This window comes from Diplotaxodon limnothrissa, linkage group LG11, assembly GCF_057381915.1.
Source record: "Diplotaxodon limnothrissa isolate DT_005_m linkage group LG11, D_limnothrissa_male_GT1.1, whole genome shotgun sequence".
Classification (NCBI taxonomy): Eukaryota; Metazoa; Chordata; class Actinopteri; order Cichliformes; family Cichlidae; genus Diplotaxodon; species Diplotaxodon limnothrissa.
The window spans coordinates 25,624,328-25,648,126 of record NC_140606.1 but is presented as its reverse complement, the minus strand read 5'-3'; the positions used below and the strand labels follow the sequence as shown (position 1 = coordinate 25,648,126).

At 40.8% G+C, this 23,799-nt stretch overlaps 1 protein-coding gene across 1 annotated transcript; it reads left to right on the top strand.

Annotated features, from left to right (window-relative positions):
• Positions 1 to 338: 338 nt before the first annotated feature.
• Positions 339 to 16,058, top strand: gnl1 (G protein nucleolar 1). Its single transcript, XM_085365456.1, has 12 exons — positions 339 to 539; positions 1,484 to 1,631; positions 2,987 to 3,123; positions 3,242 to 3,393; positions 6,719 to 6,790; positions 8,988 to 9,180; positions 9,380 to 9,478; positions 9,622 to 9,804; positions 11,496 to 11,674; positions 11,922 to 12,099; positions 12,930 to 13,070; positions 13,181 to 16,058. Exons 1-12 carry the CDS (start codon positions 467 to 469, stop codon positions 13,450 to 13,452), a joined length of 1,827 nt encoding a protein of 608 aa, XP_085221582.1. The 5' UTR covers positions 339 to 466; the 3' UTR covers positions 13,453 to 16,058.
• Positions 16,059 to 23,799: the final 7,741 nt, after the last annotated feature.

Here is a 23,799-nt window from a genome sequence, read left to right as displayed (position 1 = left end):
AAATAAACACATTTATGTTGTTTATTTTATGACAATCATGCCCGTGGATCAGGTATATTTGCTGGAATGTGCAAATTTGCGAGGTGTTTACAAAAGTGGACTGTACCATAAGAGCACAGGGGTGTCGTGATCAATTTCTCGGATATTTTCAGATTATATTTCTACGTAATGATACACAAAGTAAAGATGTTTAATCGTTTGAAGTGTAATCGTAAAATGAGATTTAAATAAAGCCCCACAAATGCACAAAATGATCGGTTTTCCAACACCTAAAATTGGTTTCTTCCGTCATTCTCCGCAGTCTGCAGTGGATATGGCGTCACTGAAAAGTGTACGAGTCGAGAAACTTCATCCATGTAAATAACGCCAATAAGAAAGCTGTGTGAGAAGCTTTACGCAGCAAAACATACTGCATAGCTTTCTTTATATATAAATATATTAATCGTTTTGTTTGTTTGTTTTAACTATGCCCCGGAAAAAGCCATTTAGCAACAAACAAAAGAAGAAACAGCTACAAGTCAAACGGGAGAGAAAGAGAGGTAACAGTATTTTGCCGTTAGCATGCTAGGCTTAGCAGTTTGCTAACGGTCCGTGCTCCATTGCTGAGTTTAACTGCAATGACTCTTTGTGTCTGCATGTTGTCGGGGGTTCTTAAGTTGATTATCAAATCACTCATTTAGCCCGTAAATCGAGGCCAGTGCTCGTTTCCGCTAGCAGTCATAAGAAGCAGTGTGGTATAACTTTGCCTTCGGAGTGGGCAAGTACGTGAAAATTAGCGCACAGACTTGCGTTAAATGTGTTAAATAATGCAAAGTCGTGTGTTTTTTGTTTAACCATAGAAACTACTAGAGACAGAGCCACTTTAACAGAGGTCTTGGACCGTGGTGCTATCAATAGGTCAATTTATTACCACTAATAGCATACTGGGTTTAAGATTTTCCATGTGCTGTCTATGTTTCAAGTAATAATAAGTCGGCGTGACAAGTAACGTGATTTAGTATCCATCAAGGACGCCATAAAATGTGACATAACTTGTCAAAACTAGGCATGTTCCAACTAGGCGCTTCCTGAAAAATCCTGCCTTTCCTTTAGGTGTTGCTGAGTCCACTTAAAGCGTGATTAACAAGAAAAGTATTAGTTTTCATAGCAATGTTTATACTCAAGTGCTTACTGTAACCAGTAAACCCTTTAAGACATGCACTGAAAGTCTTTTCTACCAAGGTCAGGTCATCCACACAGGGTAGTCAATGAATTCTGCAGTGCAGGACAACATTATGGATTTATTGTACCCTCCATTAAATAATCAAGAGGTCAGGATAGTTGAATGTGAATTTCATAAACATTATCATGTTCCAATTAATTTATGCCTGGAAGCATTTAACATTTCCACCAAAATGAACCAATAAACCTGTTAATAAGCACAGTATTTAAGCAGCAGATAAGTTAAAAGAAAATTTCTTGGTATTGGTTTGTGATCTTCCAGGTGACACAGGCTCTGGGCCAAGCAGTCGCAATGCCAGTGTGGAGCGAGGAGGAGAGCGGCAGTCAGATACCTCAGACAGCGAGACCACTGATATTAGAAGAATAAATCAGCAGCCCTTCAACAGAGAAGGACGATATGACCCTAACAGGTGAGTTGTAAGAGTACAGCACTGTAAATGATTTCAGATTCTTGTTCTGTAAAACTGAGCGAAATCCAACAGCCTGTGCTTGAAGTCGCACATAAAAAAGATGCTTAAGTAGGAAGCAGCTGCATTTTGATAACTAATTGGAGGTTTAGAAGATCATGCAGAAAATAAGATAAATTCACATGTGTTGAATTTTACAAAAATAATGTAATTTGTGTTGGACATGATTTGCAGTCAAAATGTAATTAACGCTTATAATCTCATTCCAGTTATAAAAATAAAAATTCTACAACACTTAGAAGAATACAACAATAAGAAGGGTTTTTAATTTCACGATTTTAACTGCTGGACACAAACTGTCTCATGCTTCAAGTCCATTCTTAATATTCACTGTAGAATTGAAGCTTTAACACCCCCTTTTTATGCTGATTACTCAATCGGGATCGGTTTCCAGGTCAAATGGTCAGTAAACAAAGAGAAAATTCAAATTGTTGAATTTGTTGCCTTTACGTACACACATCAAAAGTATTTAAAAGCCACTGACACTCAGCAGAAGCTGTTCAGTCATGGAAGCCCATGTCACGAAGCCCCTCATACACATTTATGCCAGAGGAGGTTTTGAACACTGCAATGAATGGGTCAGCAGAACGTCGGTGACTTTTACGCACTCAGCACTAAGCGAGCCCATTCTGTTACTTTACTTTGTCTGCCACTTTGTGGCTTAGTTGCCGTGGTTCCTAAACCCTTTCACTTTGCAATAATACCACCTACAGTTGATTGTGGAATATCTAGGAGGGAAGAAATTTCCCAGACTGACTTGTTGTAATAGTGGCATCCTTTATGGTACTATGCTCGAATTCGTTGAGCCCTTTATAACAACATATTCTCTTAAAAATGTTCGTAAAGATGGACTACATGGTTTGGTGATCAATTTGCCTGTACTGAAAACACCTTAATTCAAAATTAAGAGATGTGCCCAATACTTTTGTCTATACAGTCTTTTTCTTTGTTTAATTTTTTAAATTATTATAAATATCCAACAGTAAATATACAACAAATTAGAAAGTGAAGATACCACAAGAGAGAAGGGAAAAAGGAAACAAGTAGAGAGTGATCTTCTAATCCTAAATTAGGTTAAAATAAATTAGGTCTGTAGGACGTTACATAGTTGACCTGTTTTTTCCCCCCAGTATAAATCAATGCTCATATAATGTATTTGTAAATAATGTGGTTCAACCTTTCAAATGTAGGAAAAAGAAGAAGGCACATTTTTCACTGGATAGGGGCTTTCATCATTAATTTGTCATAACAGCAGACAGTCATACAAAGGATCAACAGGGGGTTTTCTCATTTTTTAGGTTCCGACTGCACTTTGAGAAAGAGGGTAAAGAGGAAGTGGAGAAGAGGAAGAAGCTGGCCAGGGAAAAGGTGCTGCAGCAAGTCTCGGACAAAGAACTTGAGGTTGACATCAATGACATCTACCCCTCAGAGAAAGGTCTGATTCATTTTGGTGTTAATCCTTTCTTCATCCTAAAATAAACCAAATGTGAGCAGAGTAGGCTAATGGAGTGGGTCACTGCTTGACACACTAACACTTGATTATTCACTGCCAGGCCTTGGTTTCCCACGACGGCCGTCCTGGAATTATGAGATGACACGGGAGAGCCTGCTGAGGAAAGAGGAGAAATCGTACAGAGACTACCTGGATGACTTGCACTCCAGAAACCCACCTGGCTCTCTCAGCCACTTTGAGCACAATCTGGAGGTAACTAAGTAAAGGAGTTTGTTTTTACTGTAGAAGTGCCACTGCACAATAATGAACTGTAAAAAGTTTTGATATTTATGGGGGGTTTTTTCACCAGCATTTGTGGTGAGTTTTGCAGGTCAAATTCTGTTTTAAAAGTTCCAGGAGTGCATTTGCTGCCTAAACTAACTCAGGCTGAAGTGCTGATTTTTAGGAGAACCTTTGTACTATGAAGTTGCTTTTATTGTCGCTGAGCACTTAATCAGATGTTAATCTCAATTATTATGGCTTCCGATGATTATGAAAGCAAAATAATGGGCATAGAAAACAACTTTGTGCACTTTCACCCCTACGTAAAAGCTCAAACTCATGCACTTTTTACTGTAGCTGGAGCCAAGGCAATTAAAAGAGAGCTAGTTAATTTAGTTACCAGGATCTATCTAAAAGAAGTAAATATCTCTGTAGGTGAAACTGTGGAAGGATTATGGCTTTTGGGACTAACAGATGCCCTTGTGAGGCCCCACCTCCCCGTGAATCTGTGTTCAACACCACCATCACATTTTAATTTATTTATTTATTTTCATAATTTAGTTATTAATTAATTTTCATAAGTCTTAAAGCTAAATAAATTATGGTCATTAAGTTAATGACTATTGAGGTTAACTAATTTAATTTAATTAAGGAGTGATCCTTCAAAAGACATGAATTGAATTCATTAAAGAACTGATTTTGAATTAGAAATTATTTGGCCATTAGACTCAGACGAAGCTACAAAACAGTATGAATCAGAATCTGAAAAGGCAGAATGACAGAGGAGATTTAAGCACACAGAACTGAGGCTGGTTTGTAGAAGGTGTGCATGAACATGGTTGGACCTGAGTGATAACAACATAATTAAGTTTGACAGCACCGCTAAGCAGAAGAATAGCTAGTATCCCAGTGACCCAGGATTGCAGGCAGATGAGTGAACACAGATCTGTCTTATTGAACATATGCATAAGCTTAAATATAATATTAAGCCTAAATAATTATGATTCTATCTTCACGGGGCTTTAGTTTATATAAATGTAATGCTTGTGTTCAGTCTAACGACCTTTGTCCAGAATCCAACAAGTCAAAACACCCTCCACTTTTTCAGATGAATCATCACACGCCACACCACTGTGGTTAAACTTCGTCATTTTCACACTGATCCAGGGCTAGTGACTAATTTAATGAAATTCTCTGCTGTGCCACTTTGCATTCATGCGTGTCTTTTCTCAATATCGGTCTTCATTTTGCAGTCATGGAGCCATTTTAGTAATGTGGTAACTGCTTTTTGGGGGGCAGAACACTTCTGCAAAAAGTCTGTGTTCTTGAATCATTCCTGACTCTTTGAGAACAGATGAAACATGAAGTATTGCTGCTTGTTAACACATTTTTAGGTAAGCTGACGATTACCCAGCAGACCTGCTGTGCCATATTTGTCTTAAAGGCATAAATGTTCAAGCTGTTATCCAGCATGTGGCTCCAGGACTTACCACAGATCATTTCTTAGCTCAGGATGATGTAGGGATCACAAAGAGTTATAGAACATAGCTTTGTATTGTCTGATATTTCCCACTGGTAGAAGCACCATTATATCTTCCTTGCATGCTGTGTTATTGTTCAGTTTTGCTCCAAGTATGAAACCGATAACAATATTGTTCAAAACCACAAGCCCTGCAGATCATTTAATTTCATCGTGGGGGTTCTGGAGCCATATCACAGCAGAAGCAGGGCTGGTGTAATAGGTGATCCTCAGTAGTCTGAAATTGTCTGTTTATTTTTGTTTTGTTTTTTAAATGGAAGTCAGGATAATAGAAAAATATAATTTAGATTAAAACGCTGATTGAACATGTTGTTTTTCCCGGATAGGTTGATTACATTAGACTTTAAATGATGTTATCTTAAACCTGCAACTTATTTTTTTTTTTTAATATTAATAGAAACATCAGAAAGCTGTCTGTCATTTCGACAAATATAAACACTGAGGGTGGTCTTTGGACAGTACATGGTAAAGTGGTTAGCGCAATCACCTCAGAGGTTCAAACCTCCCTGAGGCCTTTCTGTGTGGTGTTTGCATGTGAAACCAGCTTCTCAGTTTGTAAAATATACCGTACTGCAGTGTAAAGAATATGACGGTGTAGGAAGCACTATTTGAAATCTAAGTTTTAAGCTCTGGGACTCATTTTTTGGTTTAAATGGTGTTGGTTATTCCAGTTTCCATAGTGGAAGTTGATTAAGTTAATGTTGCCTTTTTAAGCACTGTAGCTGGTTTTACTGCCCTTCACTCTTATTTCAGGGGAAAAGCATAAAGCTGTTTTGTGTGGTTTTGACTGTGCAATGACCACATGTGTCACATGGTGATTATTTTTATACTCCTTCCTCTCATAAGTATGCACCCTCCTCTGTCATTATTGTGATAGAGATTAAATGCTGTTAAATACAGGTCACTAACACTGACATGTTAAAATGACAGGTAATAAACCTGAAACTTGTTTGTTTTTTTGTACTCTTCTGGCTCTCTGAAAGCAGTAAAACAAGTTGAAAAGAACTTTAAGAAAATAGTTTTGCATTGAACCAAACCAATGAAAGTTTGGTTCATTTAATTCTCTGCAGCAACTAAATTCACATTATCACCCTTCTGTTTTAAGAGTTCGCCACTGTCGCTTGCTGTTGTAGGGCTTTTGAATTGAATGTGTTCCGAGTTGCTGTGTCACAGCGGTAATTTTTAAAGAGTATACTCCTTCCTTCACAACTGCTACACATGTGGCAGTTATGAAGCATCATTCAATTGCAGAGTGAATGTTTAGGCCACCTGGGAAATTTAGGTCCAATATTCAGTCCCTGTTCTTGGTTCCCAAATGAAGTCTCTGCAAATTAACGAAACATCTGGCTCTTGAGCTGCTAAATGCTCCACCATGTTCACCAGCTAGTTAATAATTACATTGGTCTGCTGTTTGTCAGCTGTGGAGGTCTGGTGCATTGTGTTATTTAGAGCTTTTTCTCTGAAAACAGCTGCCCACTGCAGCTGAACCTGCTGAACAGTTGTGGGTCAAGCAGCTAATCAGCTTGAAACTCGGTATCCATCTGCGCAGGTCAGAGCAGAGCTTTCTATTTGTTAAATAACTCTCTTTATGTACACCGTTACAAGCAACCACTCTGACTTTGTCTTTGGGTTTTTGTATTTGTGTGTAGTCACTTGGAAAATGTTCGAGTAGTTTCTAACACATCCTCAAGTTGAGTAAAAAAGGAACTAGTGGATTTGTTTTATTTACAGTATTAAACCTCATTCTTTTCCCCCCATTTGCTTTCTTTCTTTTAGACGTGGAGGCAGCTTTGGAGAGTCTTGGAGATGTCGGATGTGATTCTTCTCATTGTTGACATCAGGCATCCGGTAGGTAGAGGTGGTCTCCACTAGATGGAGACACAGTCAAAAGTTATTGTTTATCTGTTTGTTTACCTGATGCATTTTATCCTGAAAGCAGGTTTTGTTAGAGAGAGCCTCGAATGGGAACAGAGGGCGCTGAGTAGATAGCAAGATTTCTATACAGCTATTACTACCTGTAGGTGCACGCTGGCAGACGACAAGAAAAGATATAAATTAGAAAATTATCTCATGCTGCTTTGGCATCAAACGCATATTGTCATTTTACCCACTTTTTAGATGTAAAATTGAGTTTCCTGAGTTGCACCAAAACTGTCTGCTGGTTATTTGAGAAGAAAATAAATGACCGTATTTTATATGTGAATAAATTTGACCCTTCATTCGTCTCTTCAGTTTATCAGAAATTTCACTGGAACATTTTATCAGCATCTCATTAAATTGTATAGATGCTGTGACCTTGCTGATGAAGTGAGCTGAATTCAGTTACTGCTGTGTTCAGTGTGTGTCTGTGTGATCTGCTCCTGAAGATTCAAGTCAATTCAGTTTTATTTATATAACACCAGTTCACAGCAACGTCCTTTCCAAGGTGCTTTATATTTTAAGGAAAATATATTTCCATATTGGAGAGAGAAAATCTCACTAATCAGATGCTCTCCTACCAAGAACTTGGTAGCAGTAGGGAGGAAGAACTCCCTTTTAAAATGAAGAGATCTCCATCAGAACAAGGAGCACTGAGAAGATAAAACACAAATCTACTGGAAATAGAAAACAAAAGTTAATGGCATCAGTAGTGGCCCATAAATGAGGAGAGGAGAGGTGAGGTGCATCACGGGACGCCTGAGCTTATAGCAGCAGATCTGATTGTTCAAGGTCACCTGATCCAAACTTAACTATGAGCTTTGTCAAAGAAGAAATCTTAAAAGTAGAGTTTTGTCTGACTCCCAAACCAAAACTGGAAGCTGGTTCCACAGGAGAGGGGTGAGAAACTCAAGGTATCACAAGTAAGCCTGCACTCTTAAGCTCTTTTTGCATCAGTACCTACTCATTTTCCATTTCAACTGGATACCACCTAATGTGCGTGGGACCGTTATAGCAATGGAGCCGACTGTCCTGTGACGTCATTTGTATGCGACACAAACGCTACAATGAAGGTGGAAGTTAAGGTGGTGTTATACCTGCTGCTCGGTCTGTGGCTTTATGTCAGACTCGGGGACCACAGTGTTGTTTCCATGTAGCTGTTTCCCTCGTTGCTGGGTTTCAAAAACAGCAGTTTTTGAAAGGAGGAAACTCTCATGGGTCATGCATGCAGTCTGTTGATGTCACATTTTCAGATTGCCTCAGATTGCTTGGAACCCCAGTGGAGAAGCTACTAAAATGTACCCTGTACCAGGTACTATCATCTAATGGAAAACCTTGAAAAACATGTCAAGTCGAGTCAACCTGACCTGAGTTGGTATTAATGGAAAAAATGGTATTAGATCATAGTGTTTTATTGGGCCAAGGTAGTATGATGGGGTTTGATCAATCCAGCCTAGAAGTAACAAACACATGAACTAGTTTTTAGCGTTACTCTAAGAATGTTTCTAAACACTTTATAAACATCGGAATTCACATTAAAAATAAAACCTAGTTCCGTGCTTCTGGCATGGTTACATTTCCCTTTTAATGCAAATTTAAAAACGGTACACTTATACTTGTTTCTATTTATAATGATTCAATCTAATGGGTTATTTTTTTTAAAAGGCAGTAGTTGTTATGGAATGCCTTTATCACCTCTTGAGTGGACTACTGCAACTCCCTGTATATGGGATTACCCGGTTCCATTCACTCTCATTTGCAGATGGTTCAGCATGCAGCTACTTTTAACTATCAACAAAGAAAACAGAGCAGATCCACACTGGTCAGCTCAGCGGCACTAGCTACCTATAAAGGTTTTCATTAATTATTTGTTTTCAAAGCCCTCCATGGATTAGCTCTGCGATACACTGCAGGTCTTTAGCTCAGTATTTTGCCTCCAGGTCAGTGAGGTCATTGTTCCAACAGCTTCTCTCAGTGCCCTCTTCTCGCCTAAAAACCAAAGGTTTTTGATGTACATAAGGTGTACCTATTTTCTGTTGGATTTGGTTAAGTGTGAGCTCCATCATTGTTTTGTCAAACTACCTATGAATGTTTCTATTGCTCTTGACTTGACCTGTATACCACCCAGGTGCTGCAGTTCCCTCCAGACTTGTACCACTACATCACTGGAGAGCTACAGAAGCATGTGGTCCTGGTATTGAACAAAGCCGACCTGTGTCCTCCACCACTGGTAATCGCTTGGAAACACTACATGGCCTCCCAGTTCCCCCACCTGGAAATAGTTTGCTTCACCTCACACCGTGGCCAGCCATACAGCACAGGTGAGGAGAGGGAGAGCCGATGGGGGGGAGGGGGTTAGAGAGAGAAGAAATACATGAAAAATAAAGTCAGACAGACAAACCTGTCACTTATTGAACTTATTTCAGCACAGTGTAATCAGAATAACCTGCTGTGTGTCTGTCCAGCCCCTGTAGTGACTGCAATAACTGTTGTACTTTTCTGTTCTGTTCTGACTCACAGTCCTCCAGAAGAAGAGGATGAGGAGAAAGGCTGACTGGAGTCAGGCTGGAGGTCCTTTAGATATCCTAAAGTCTTGCCAGGAGATCACATCAGGGAGAGGTAGGAGAAAAAGTCATTTCACTGTTCTTCTTTTATAATAATAATTAATACATTAAGTTATACACACGATGAATTTAAGCAGCTTTTCATTCAAAATGTTATTGATCATCTTTTTGTTTTTTGTTGCTTTGTTGTTTTGTCAGTTGACCTCTCCAGCTGGGAGCAGAAGATTCAGAGAGATGCCGTTTCTGAGCGGCTGGACGGAGAACGGACAGATGAAGGAGCAGAGTCTGTCTTGGTGGAGCATCAAAGTGATAGTGCTTTGGAGATGAGCAGTCCATCACAGGAGCTCTACAAAGATGGTGTACTTACATTGGGCTGCATAGGTAATCATTTTCTCAGAGAACAACAATCTTTGGCCAGAATCAATGAACATTTTCTTTTTAATTATAGCAAAACAGGTTCTTGTTAAGAAACTTGGAAAGTATATCTTAGTATTTTCTCCAGATATTGCTTTTTTGGTAAGAAATTAGAATAGTTTTTTCAGATAGGAAAAAAAGTACCTCAAATCCATGCTTATCTGGGAACACAGTATTATTTCACTTTTATCTGATTAGGAAAGAACATTGTCTTACCAGTCCACAACAATATAATTCGATTTTCAGATTAAAAACTAGAGGACAAATAGGTTTAGCCTGAAGGCCATAGAAAGGAAGTCATGGTATGTCTGTTATGTGTATCTTGATTATAATCGAGTGTACCATTAGTAGATCGGCCAATCTCAATATGCAGCCTCCTTAGGCTAATAGTTTAGCTTGTAAAGTGACCTAGTTTGTCTCCAGACCTCAGTCCTGTAGAAAATCTGTGAGGAAGCTGAAGCTTCATTTTCCAAGCAGCAGCCAAGAAAACTGTACTTTCTGTAAAGAGCAGTGGGCTACTATTCCTCCTGAGATGTGTCTAAACCCAGTGACCAACTACAAGAAACGTCTTACGGCTGTGATCATCAACAAGAGTTCCAGCCAAGTACTAACTAATGTTTTGCTTGGGGATCAAATATGTATTTCACTCAGTGACTTGCAAATCAATTTATAACTTTTATGTTATATTTTATGTTATGTTATTTGGTTGATATTTTTATCTTCGTCAAAATGAAAATACTAGAAAAATTAGACAGAGTTTATTTCTTTTCTTTAAGCAAATATCCATAAAATAGGGTGTCAAATAATGATTTCCCCCACAGTACCTTCTCACATTGTTATTGTTAATGGTCAGTCTTGCTTGTAACTTTAGAATTCTCCATCTAGATCTTTGGACGTGCCTGTGAGCGTCACAAGGTCATAGCTGTAGGTGCTCCCTCATGCAGAAGAAGTTACTTGTGTGAATTCCTCTCAGCAAAGTGAGAAATGTCGGTAGAAATATTGGCCGACTGCAAAACTGTGGCTGAAATGATGGTGGTAATTTCAGTGTCTAGTGTGGCAGAAGAGGGAGGGTTCAGCCTTCAGAATAAAATACAACAAGAAAAGTTGTCAGGGAAAATATTGGCTCTGCAGCAACCTCCCATGATGCATTTCATTGCGCTCAACCGAGCACCCAGCAGGTCATTTGAGTTCATATTTGCCTGTTATAGGCACAGTGTTTTTATTCCTCTGCTTCTTGTAACAGATTCTGTATGTGGGTGTGTGTTTGTGTGTGTGTTTGTGTGTATATTGTTAAATCAAAGTGTGCATATTGGAGCTTATCTAAATTATCTCTTCGCAAAGTTAATTGAAAAAAAAAACAACAACAAAAAACACCTGCTCGATCTGCTTCTTGTGGTGTTGATGTGCGAAGTGACCGTACAGTTGGTGTTTCTATCTTTTAATAAAAGACATTGCGTCATGCACTTAAAACATGCACCTCACTCTCATTAAACATTAAGAAGTTTTTACAAACTTCCTTTTTTGAATCTAGTGTTCCTGACTGAATGTAGTTATTGGCATCTGAATATAAATTCACAAACAGTGACTCTTAAAAAGAATTTATAGAGCTTGAATACTGTTACATATGAGTGCCTTTGTAACCTCTCTTTGTTTTCCAGGTTTTCCCAATGTTGGTAAATCTTCAGTTATAAACAGCCTGGTGGGAAGGAAGGTGGTAAGCGTGTCTCGAACCCCAGGTCACACCAAATACTTCCAGACCTACTACCTCACTCCGACAGTCAAGCTCTGTGACTGCCCCGGGCTGGTCTTCCCCTCCCGTGTCAATAAACAGTTACAGGTACAAGTTCACTGTTGTGTACTCCAGAGTAAATGTGACTTTCACTTTACTTGCCCGATTGGATGCGGTAGAAACATAATTGTATTGAGTTGCACGCTCTCCAGGAGTATTTTGTGTGACTGTCGCTTTCATTTTTAAATAGCTCTTAGTTGCTATCTTGCTGTTACCAAAGGTAATTTCTGACCTGTCTTTATTTTGTTCGTGAATTTCTTCCTCTTGTTTTTATCTTTAAATGAATTTTCTATAGATTCTGGCAGGCATCTACCCAGTGTCTCAGCTACAAGAACCTTACAGCTCAGTGGGTTATCTGTGTGAGAGGACCCCCTTCCTTTCCATACTGAAGCTCAAACATCCCAGTCTGCAGGAAAATGAAAGAAACCAGGAGTCTGAGGAGCCCAGCTGGACCGCCTGGGATGTGTGCGAGGGTAAGGTGGTAGTTAGCGTCACAGCATCTGAGTTGTTGTGGTCGTTGATAGTTTGGAAACTTCAATACTCTAAAATATTGAGAGGATAAATGGCAAGCTTCCTTTAATGCAAGTCACAGATCTTTATTGATTCTAAAATAACAAAATCAGTACAATTCAAAGGAGAGCCAATCCCCTGCTGCAGGGCCACTGCCATTATTTGCTCTCTCTTGTCAACACAGCCCTGTAGTAAAAATCCGCCAACAATGCACTGGTCCATTTATCAAGTCGAATTGAACAAAGTCAATTTTTTTATGTAGCACATTTAATCACAACAAATGCTGACTAAAGTGCTGCTCAACGTCACGAAAATAAAAATGAGTCAATAAAACAATTAGAAAACAAATACTGACGTGCCCTAGCTGTCTGTGGCACCCCAGGCACATTGTTTAGACTAAACATGTACATCACAAATATAAACTCTGGCCTTTAAACGGGCTTTGTTATTTACTCAGACAGCTAGATGTCCATGTCACTCAGGCAGTATTAGTTGGGCTGTTCTCAGCTGTGGATTCGGTGCTCTAACAACCATGTACAGTAGCAGGGTGGTGTTTTAGTAAAGCACTCAAAATAAACTACAACAGCCTCATTCATGATAATGAAAGAACGAGTCAGGCAGTTTTGTGGTGTTTCTAATATTATCAGTACAACAAGTTGTGCACAGGAATAGGCAGACGTGATATTTTGGATACACAGACATTATTACCAGTAGGAAAATAAATATAGACTGTGCTCTTTTAATTATACCTTCATTTGATAGATTGTCACCAATTTATGCTTCCTTCTTTCAGCTTGGGCGGAGAGAAGAGGCTACAAGACAGCGAAAGCAGCTCGCAACGACGTGTACCGTGCAGCCAATAGCCTCCTTAGATTGGCGATTGATGGCAGATTGTGCCTCTGCCTCAGACCGCTCGGGTACAGCTGCTTGAGAGGTAAGAGAAGGCCCTCTGTGTCTCTTCATTTCAACTCTGAGACTATTCGAAAAGTTAAAATGCCAGGTGGGTGGAATTTATTTATTTTGGGGATTATTTATGGTCTGCAGAGCACTGGGAAAATCACCCAGACTTGCCAGAGATTATGGCTCTTCAAGGAAGAGCAACAGAGGAAGAAGGAACCGCAGAGAGGGACGATGAGGAGGATGGCGAGTCCAGCACCGAGCCAGAGGAAGAGAGAGACAGGGATGCGGACGATGACGAGGACGGAGATGGGGACGATGAAGATGAGGGGTTCGGGCACCCGAGACGAAGCGACGATAAGCCATCTGGCTTTACGGTCAACATGTACAACGTCCTTCGGGAAAATGAGTGCGAGTGATAACAGAAGGAGACGCAAGGAAGAAATAACCTGTTCCTCTGCTCTGACTTTTACCCATCTGCCCCAGTCCACTCTTCGTTCCTTGTTTCCCATAGACCTGCATTCCTCCTCGTTTTTTTTGTTGCACCTCCGCCTCCTCGTGTCATTACCTTCTCTGTACATTAACATGCTCGATTCTAATCCATTCATATAAAGCATATTCCATGCTGTGCCTCTGCTCTGCTTCTTCTTCCTTGAAGCCTTTGTTTTTTAAAATGGAGCTTTTAGGAATGGGTTTGGTTTGACTTGAGCTTCACACATTGCATGTAGTTCTCAGAGACAAAATGAAGTAACTTCCCTCAGCCTGGAATGATCAATCTCTTCATAAATGAGTGACCTCACAGCTGAGATGCCAAAGTTTGGAAAAGTATGATGAAACAAATCAAATGCACTGTTGATATGATGTCATTCACTGAAGCAGCCATTTGGCTCTCAGAGCAGCTGGAGATTAAAAGAACACAACTCTAAATCCTCTTCATTGACCACAGCGTGTCTCAACTTTGAGTAGAGGGTGTGGGAGGGTACGTGGGAAATGTTAGGCTGTATAACTAGAACTAATAAAGTAAACATTTCACGCACAGTTACTGCTATTATGAGTCAGAGATAATTTATCTGATCTGAATTTACATTATTCTGCGTCAGAGAGTGATGTGGGTTTTTTGGGGGTAGTGGTGGGTGTTTACACTCCTGTATTGCTGGATGAGGCTGTTTCAGGAATTAAACCTGTAGTGTTTTAACTACTACAACTGTTTTCCATAGATGTTGATGGGGATTGTCAGTATTTCGTCCAGGATTCGGCTGCGCTTATTTAGCATGTTTATATGCTGATGCCAGCACAGTGAATTTTATCCAACCGAGACTGCTTAACAATAATTGAAGGGATTGTTTAACATTTTTTTGATTTTTACTTTTTTTGCCAAAAGGTACGTTTGAAGATTGAGCCCTTTGTTAAATAAAGCTACAGCTAGCAGCTGATTAGCAAGACTGGGACTAGCGTGACTCTGTTGAATGCTTGTAAAATCAGACCATAATTGGCCAGAAGTTTGTTTAATCTGTTCTAAAAGCTGCAATTTGTAATCTTCTTTTTCTTTCTTGGTTGTTCTTGGGCAGTGGATTCCTGCCACCATGAGGTTTTGTGAGCAGAGAAACTCTCCCTCATCAATAAAATCCTATTAAAACTGCAATTAATTGTTACATTTCAGTATTTTATAAAACTAAAAGAAACAAGATTAAAAGTGTTTTATTTGGCTTAGAGTATATTTAACAAAGTGAGTGTATGATACCTTAGTCCTCAGTTGCAGAAGAATGTGTATTCTGCAAGTGGTTGCAGATGTTTGGTGGCTGTCACTCTTAAAGCCCCGTTGATGCAGGCCTAGAGACTGATCAGTGACCCCCTGATCACCAGTGATCCTAGAGAAAATTTTGTATTCAGCAACCGCTGCTGGCAGTTGCTAGCATCAAAATGGTCGCAAAGAAGTATGTGGTGCTGTACTGAAAGCCTCCTTATGATCACTTTGATTTCCAGCAGGTTGCATGGAAGACACCAACTTGTCTGCAAACACTGGCAAACAAGTCACTCAGCTATAATGGAAAAAAAACAATCCAGTGCGTACCAGACAGAGTTTGCCTCGAAGTTTAAAAGTTGTGTTTAATTTGAAAGCAAATGTTCAGGTTTCCGGTTTGCACTGCACTTTTCACAGTTGTACTACAGATCGAAGATCCATCTGCTAGTAACCAAAGCAACCTCGCACGGATGCTTGTGGTGTATCATCGCCACGACCTGCAATAAATACTAACCAGCTGTTAGGATTATGCATTTTTCTTAGTGCCCTGGGATCCCCGGGGGGGTTGCCGACCAGTCTGTAGTCCTCATGAGGCCTTATTTGATAAATTAATATAAACTCTTTTATTTTAAAATATTTTCCGATGGAAAAAACTGAGATATAATGGCCTTTGAAGATAGTGGAAGTCTGATTTTTTTAAGCTTTTGACGTCTCCTCGCTGGCTGGTCCTTCTCTGTGCACTGCTGACACCTTTATATGAAAACTCAAAACACTGTTATTAAAAAAAACAAGCGATAAAAAATTATCAAAGCTATTCCTTTAAAACACAGAAGGAGATACTGGCCATTACAGCGTCCACCTGTCCTCCATTATATATAACATTATGCTTCACCTCTTCTCCAAAATTTCAAAGTGGACATTTCTCTGTAATGTGCGATGGCCCCGCTCCAATCCTGAGTACTGTATTATCGTGTGCTGTTGTACATCATTCATGTGTTCACCGAGGGAATCCCACGGCACGGTGTTGTGTTACTGTGTAATACATCACACTGCAGCAATGACACGCTGTCATTTCTACTATTGGTACAATGAAAGTAGATGCTAAACACTACCATGCTGTTAGAAACACAGCAGTGTTTTAGTTGTTTTGATGTGGGAGTTTTTTTCCCTGGAAATATTGAAACTGACAGCGTCTGGAGAGTGTAGTGTGAGTGTAAAGGCTCAAGGTGTGTTCAGGCTATTTGCTGCATTCCTCATTTCATTCCTGGTATGCCTAATGATGATGACTGGACTGCTTTCTGCAATAAAAGAAGATAACCTTCAGAAACTCTCTTTCTTTTTTTTCTTTTTTTAGTGCATTGTTTAATGATGTGTTTATGATATTTGCTTGTACCCAGAGCTGTAAAGGACAGTCTTTCTACGAAGTCCCCCGTCCACCACATCCTCCTAATTTCAGATGCACATAATTATGCTTTTCCTTTGAATGGCTTGACACAATCTTCCAGGAGGTTTGCGATCAAAGTGGACAGCTCAGACATGTGATTGAGCATTGTCAGACTAATTGCTGTTGGTATACTTCCTGAATGTATAATAGACATAGATACATGTGACTTATCATGGCGATCTGGGTGCTTTATAGTTGTCTCGTAATTAGTTGGGGGACTTTCTTTTATGAGTACCCGAGGGAGATAATTACGATGATGAGATTCCGTGACGATAACGATCAGCTGCGTGTTGCACAGATCTAATTAAAGTCCTCCTAAACTACTTAATTGGTAAATTTCCAGATGGCCAATATTTAAAGCAGATACCGTGAAATGAAGTTAAAGTTATCGAACCACAAAATCATTACAGCGTTATTAAAGTTGTTGTTGAGGTTGAACCCCTGTGAAATGTCTGAATGTCAGTGGAGATGCTTTAATCAAACCTTAAACATAGTAATTGTAGTTGTAGCCATCTATTTCATACTGTAATATGATAGGTGGTTAGTATTAGTTCACAGTGCATTTGCACATGTCCAACAAGAGGTTTTAAAATAATCGTATGCATAACATATGCTCACTGGCCACTTTATTAGGCACACCTTGCTAGTATCAGGTTGAATCCACCTTTTACTCCAGAACTGCTTCAGTTTTTCAAGGAACAGATTTACTGAGGTGCTGGAACCATTCCTCGGAGATTAGGGTCCAAACTGACACGACAGCATCACACAGTTGGTGCAGATACTACAGCTACTCGTTTATGATGCCAATATCCCGTTTCAGCAGCCGTGCTGTGTTGGATTGAGATCTGGTGACTGTGGGGATGATAAACTCAACCAGTCTGAGATGATTTGAACTTTGTGATAGTATGTTATCCTGCTGGAAGCAATGATCAGAATATGAGTTCACTGTGCTTATGAAGGCATGCACATGGTCTGCAACAATACTCAGGTGTGCTGTGATGTCTAAGTGAGTTGGTGCTGAAGTGTGTGTGGGGGCAGTGTGGGACAATGGTGAGAGGTGGTTTTGACATTTTCATATTAAACTTAATTGTGCATGTTACTAGATGATCATTTGGCATGTCCGGGCCAGATATATCATATTTCAAGTGTCTGCTAACTACATGTAAGGATAAAAGAAGCTTAAGTTTGATCTTTGGTCCCTTGTGACAGTCCTCACATACTCCCTTATTCTTTTCTTTCACAGTTATTTCAGCTGCTCTTCTGTCTGATTACAGTTTGGATGTGTCCACATCCATATCTAATTATGACACACAAATACTTCGCACCATATTTTCCCCTGTGCAAACTTGAAAAAATAAAAACTGTATTTCTGAGAATATATTGTCTGCTGCGTTTTCTATCATATTCACCAAGCAAAGCTTGTGACTTTTTGGTGACTTGTAACTTCCCCCCATGAGTGTGGCATTAGGCTTCTTTGAACTACAAAAAATAAAGAAATCAAAACTTTCCAGCATGGATATTGAGGAAAAAACAGACTTTAGAAGTGCACATCCTGCAGAAGCAGTCACAGTGTGGGACTTTCTCTCAAGATGTGGGAATAAAGAATAAAGATGCTGTGTAGTCCCAACATAAAGAGAGTCATCTGGTCACCCTACCCACAGGATTACACCAGCAGCAGGCTGCACTATTGATACAAGGTTTGAATGGCCCATGCTTTCATGTTGTTTATGCCAGATTCTGCAGATCCTACTATCCAAATGTTACAGCAGACAATGGAAACTCATTGGAAAAGGCAACATTCTTCCATTCTTCTGTTGTCCAGTGTTGTTGACAACAGAAGATGGGAAATTTTGTGTGAATTTTTGCCTCGGTGGGACCCTGTGTGGTCTTCTGCTGCTGCAGGCCATCCGTTTCAAGATTTCGTGTGTTGTGTGTTCAGAGACCAGCTCAACTGTCATAAACTACCGTGATGCATTCAAAGTCCCTTAAATCACATTTCTTCCCGATTGTGTTGGCAAGTCTGAACTTGAGCAGTTCGTCTTGACCATGTCTACGTGCCTGAATGCATGGAGTTACTGCCATGTGATTGGTTGATTTGGTATTTGCATTAATGATGTAATCCAAATATCGATTAATTACAAATGACGAATGAAGTGGCTGTTGAGAGTATATCGTTTATATCTTCTGCAGGAAAATGCAAAATGTGTGTATTGGCATTATTTTCCATATTATCCATACACATTTTAGATTTTTGAGAACTCTCTGGCCCAGAGTAGAATTTTAAATAAAGTTCTGCAAATCTGAAGAGCCCACGTTGGTAATAACTTGTTCTCCAGGGTCAGTGAGGATGAGATGTGTTTTGGTTTGTGCATGATTGGATAGACTCCAGTGTTGCATTAACCTGCGTAGGAGGTGGGAAAATAGATAGTTGCACTGCTTGCTGTTATCGTCAAAGTATAACCATTTGCTTTACTGGAATAAATCACACATTTCATTATAAAAACAAAAAAAGAAGTATGAGTATTTTTATGAGTATGGTCTGGTCCCTCGAGAGCGAGGAACAGGATCAGCAGTGTGGTGAAAAGATGCTGCCGAGGAACGTGTTGTCTGCTTTCATCATAATGCTGTTTGTTTATCAAAGTACATCCATTTTTCAATTTCACTCCACTGTGTGTCTTACATGACAACGTTTAATAAAGCGGGATATGTTTGCGTGGAAAAAACGCTGCAGCTCCACGCGTTGACCACAGCAAAACTGCTTCTATTATCTGTGAAGCATGTTGAACAGATTATCATCCGTGCCAGCTCCTAATAAAATGATATCCATAGTCATCTGATAAAAATCTCAAACCTTTCCTTGAGATTTATGCTCTGCTTGAGCGCCGTTCGTCACCATCCTTGTGGGACTGACAGTGTTTGTCAAATCAAAATCACTCTCGACGCCCATCCAATCCTCCTGACCGAGTAAATCTGGCTGCAGCTTTTATCTCATTATGTTTATCATGACCCAATGGGCACCATTCACGAGCAAGCTGAGACAGTACAATGATAATCACCGCCGAGAAGTGCCATAATCATTATTTACTGGTTGGAAGTGGGTGGAAATCCCCTCATTTCAGCATAATTTCGAATCGGTGCCAACTTGTATGGTGCTAAGAGAAGCTATTTGCTGACTAGATAAACTCAGAGGGGGGAAGTAGAGGAATCATCTGGAATTGTTTCCGATTTGCAGCTCCTTAATTTCCCCAGTCAGAGCTCTAACTATGTTGTGGCCCTCAAACCTGTATGGCAGTAATTACAGCCAGACAAAGACCCCAGATTTACTGGTGCATGTCGCCATAAATTTCAAAAGTGTTAATTAAATTCTGCTGTGCTGAATGTGTTTGCTGCCAACATCAGTCACGCCAATCATGCCCATGTGGTTTGAATTTGATCTTTCTTCCTGTTTTTTTTTTTTCTGGTTTGGAAAGCTTTCTCATGACGTGATCAGGTTGTTGTGGGGATTCTTCTCCCCCTCTCTGCTCAACTTATTTGCCCCACTCGTGCTCTCCGTGTGACCCAGGCTAACATTTGGGCGAGACCGGGGAATAATGAAATGGCTGCGCGTGAGAGCTAGAGCATAAGCAGAGCAGAAAAATTCATTAGTCTGGTTTTATACTCTCCCCTGGGCTGTGTAGACACACATACACGCATACAGGTGAGATAGAGGGCGGACGGGGAGTTGTAAAAAGCTTTGCATGATGAAAAAGCAACAAGAACCACAAGTGTGTTAGCGTTGAAGACGGGGGAAAAAAATGCCACACTTGGCTCTGTAGAAACAACCAAACTGCAAAGAGTCTCATTATGGTGAATTACAGTTCTTTATCTCAGCTGGCAGGTACACCTCTGCGGTCACTAGAGGGCTATCAAAGCCAGCATTAACATCAAGAGCCTTTTGCTACGGTTAATAGTCAGGTGCACCGAGCTGCCTGTCTACAGGCGATATGATATTCCAGCCGTGTTCAGCTTTACTGTCTTCAGAAAAGTCAGGACACAATTACGTGTGTGTTATGTCCTTTATAAACACATTTCCTGTCTGTGAGCGTTATCAGAGTGTGAAAAGATCAGAACTACCTTTTTCCTGGGGTTTTCCCTGCAACAGGCAATTTCCTTTTCCTACGCTTTTCAGTGAAGTTGTGTAACAAATCAGAGAGCGACACTATTCTCTCACATACAGAAACCACACTGGTAGTAACACACACACACACACACATATATGCTTTCTCATTTTCTATCACACACACTGATTTACAGCTCTGGCAGTTGTCCCCCAGTCGGCATCCTGGTGCTGCAGCAGCGCTGTGGGGGGTGGCGAGACCTTAACACTGAAGATTGGATGTCCTCCGCCGCTTCCCCTATCATCGCCTCCTATTGCCATAACCAACAACTGTGTGAAGTACACACACTCCAGCGCTGTCTGCACGGTCAATTTTAGTATCTTTGATGTAGATGTGCCCAGTTTATCCTACAAAATATCATTCTTTGTGCTTTCCCACATTTTCTGACTTTAACCGAGTCTGTAAGACATGAAGCGACATGAAGCACCATCTTGCAACACAATGGATTTCAAAGTGACTTCTTGTTGACTTTGCAGAGAGTCTTTGGTTGAACGTCTCTGCATTTGGAGTAGCTGCTCAGAGCCCAGAGAGGTAAAATTATCCAATCTATCAAAAGCACAATCTTAGATATGAAAAATGAATAAATGATACAAGACATAACTACAAATTTGTCTTTCCAGCTCCCATTAGTCATCTCACAAACTCAGATTTTATCTCCTAAACCAACCATCAGAATAGAAAGAGGGTGAAATCAGTCTCCCTGTAACAACAACAGGGGCTGTTAGTCTGCAGGATGAGTACTTTTACTTGGTACTTGCCAATAAACTCTATAAACTTTATAACAGGATTATTTTACTGGTGATTTTTATGAAGTTAAAAAATGACCTGAGTGCATCTTCCCCCAATGACACACACACCAAGGCCTCAGAAAATGTGTAAAATTGACTATCTGACATCCATTTGTCAATTTCCCCTTATGTCCTTGTGGATGAACTCACAAAAAATCTACACAACTGCTGTAGAGGAACTCACACCACATAAAACATGTTGTACAGTAAGGTCTCTGTTAACTGCACACAGAGAAGAAATCAAGCTGCAAGCGTTTCTTTTCTTCAGGTGATGAACGCTCTGCAAACTGTCCCAGCAGCATGTCAGCGTGGGGTAAACTCAAAAACAATATTTGCCACAGCAAGCCTTCAACACGCTGTGTACAGAGCAGCTTTCCCATCTTCCTCCTGTAGAGGGTCACAATATGGCAGCTGGGTTTGTTTGTTCTGAGGACCTGTGCTCGAGTGTGGAAAGAGGCTGCTCTCTGTTTGATTCAGAGCGCTCCAAAATACAAAACGCTGCCAGTGCAAACTCTGAGTGATTCATTGTGGAATAGTCCAGTTTTACTGTAAGTAGTGGCAGCAGCATTATCGGTTTAATTATTCAGTGTGTGAGTTTGTGGTTTAATGTGTACGTATGAGTGTTTCTGCCCGGTGATGCATGAATGACACCTCTTTGGTTACTGGCTGGCGTGTTTGTCTCTGACCCTGTTTGTGAGTCGGAGCCCATGTGTCAATAGGTATTTTTAGCGCCACCTCTCACTGCATTGCAATGTCACTCATTCGCACCCCTCCGAGTCCTCCCCCCTCACCTCCTCCCCGTCATCCCCGTCTCTGGGGCCTTCCAGTCAGCCACAACAGTCACTCTCACTGGAAGCAGCCAGCAACAGCCTGCCTGATTTAAAACAGGGCGGGAAATTTTGAGATCCAGGCGTGGAGACGGGGAAGGCAGATCATCAAACTTGGTGTTCAGAATGACTGCAGTGATTTAGCTGAGCTTTGTTTCTCCCTGGGGCTTTGGCCAATTTGAATATTGATTAAAATAATTAAAGGATAGCTGTAATTATATGTCTCTTCATAAAGGCTCTGAGAACATGGCACTGATGTTTTGAGGCGGTGATCAGTCAAGTTAAACTGCTGTCTGAGCAACAGACAAGGGGTGTGGATGGGCTAAACATGTAATTGGTAATGACAGTAGGGTGGAGGGCAGACAAAGACGACTCTCACATGGATAAACAACTCCCGAAATGTTATTGAAAGCAGCACAAAGAGACTGGAGAAGAAAAGGAGGCATTCAGGCTCAGCTGGCCCAGACAGGTGAGGAGAGGAGGGAGGAAAAGGGAAGTAAAATAATACAGGAGCTGTGGTGACACTCTGAACAGAGGGCAACAGTTGTGGAAGAGCCTCCCAAATGCCATAGCAGAGGCTGCAGCCCTCCACACTGTCAGATGTATGTGCATGTGTGTACAGATGAATAGCAGGGGCTTTCTAAAGAGGAGGAAACATGACACCAAAAAAGCGTCTGCACCCCCTCCCTCCACCTCTACCGCCTCCAGATATGAGGAAGAGGAGGCACAAGTGCACGGCTACAGCTGAGAGGATCTCCAGAGGCTCTGACCGCATGAGGGGTCATCTGGAACATGCCTGATCCGACACTTGACAATGCCAACTCCTCCAAACCCAATCCTGCCTCACCTCTCTCTCTCTCCCCTCATTCCCCCGACAACACCGAGTTCATCGCATTTCACACACATCCAGCTGCGTGATCACAGGGACACCTCAGGCAGGGTCGGATTTATCCGGCAGATTCTCGCATGTCTTTGAGAGAAACTGCTGCAAGCCATGAAATGAACCTGTGAAAAGCACTTTTAAAAAAATGTGTAAGCTGCGTTTCCCTTTCAGAAGCGCGAGTCGAATTCTTCAAAAAGGAAGACGGAAAATTCAAGCGTGAAAGAAAGGATTAAAAGCTGTAGGTGTATCTGACGATGTAATGATACAGTTTTAGTCATTCTAGCAGCGTGCGTTCAAGGACCAGCCTGAAAATTAGATGGATTGCCATGAAATTCCATTAAAGACCCCTAACTCACTTTGGTGACCCCATGACCTTTCCTTCTGTGCCACCATTATGTTGACATTTGTGATTTTGAATGAATTATCACCATAACAATGAGACCCGAATCATGTGAGATTATGATTTTCCCTTCAGCTTCAGCTCTGCGCTTTGCGCTAATTAGGAATTGTAACTAATGCATATTAACATGCGTTTAGCCAAAAGCACCGCTGTGTTAGCTACACCCTCCTAGAGCTCAGAACATGACTGTAAAGTCGCCACGTTAACAAAATACATTAACAACCTTGATTCTGAAAGCAGGAAATCAACAATGAACAAATGAGATCTCTGTGGAACCTCCATTACACCATTACCAGACACCTAAGAAGAGAGCTTTGGGACATGCAACGCCCACCTTTACCCTTCGCCCGGGAACCTCCCCCTGGAGCGCACGCTAACCCCGTGACCTCCAACGCTCGCAGATCCTCTTCAGGGGCCAATCAAACACAACCTGCCGCAGGCCTGCGACACCGATACTGACTGAGCACAGATAAGACACACTAAGCAGACATCAAGGGAAAGTAGGGGTGCGTGCACACTCTCACAC

Excerpts from the sequence above, each read along its gene's own strand:
- gnl1 (XM_085365456.1), top strand. The coding sequence starts at position 467 with ATGCCCCGGAAAAAGCCATTTAGCAACAAACAAAAGAAGAAACAGCTA. Across the intron at positions 3,124-3,241 it reads CATCTACCCCTCAGAGAAAG|GCCTTGGTTTCCCACGACGG; the intron begins GTCTGATTCATT and ends ATTCACTGCCAG. Across the intron at positions 3,394-6,718 it reads ACTTTGAGCACAATCTGGAG|ACGTGGAGGCAGCTTTGGAG; the intron begins GTAACTAAGTAA and ends TCTTTCTTTTAG.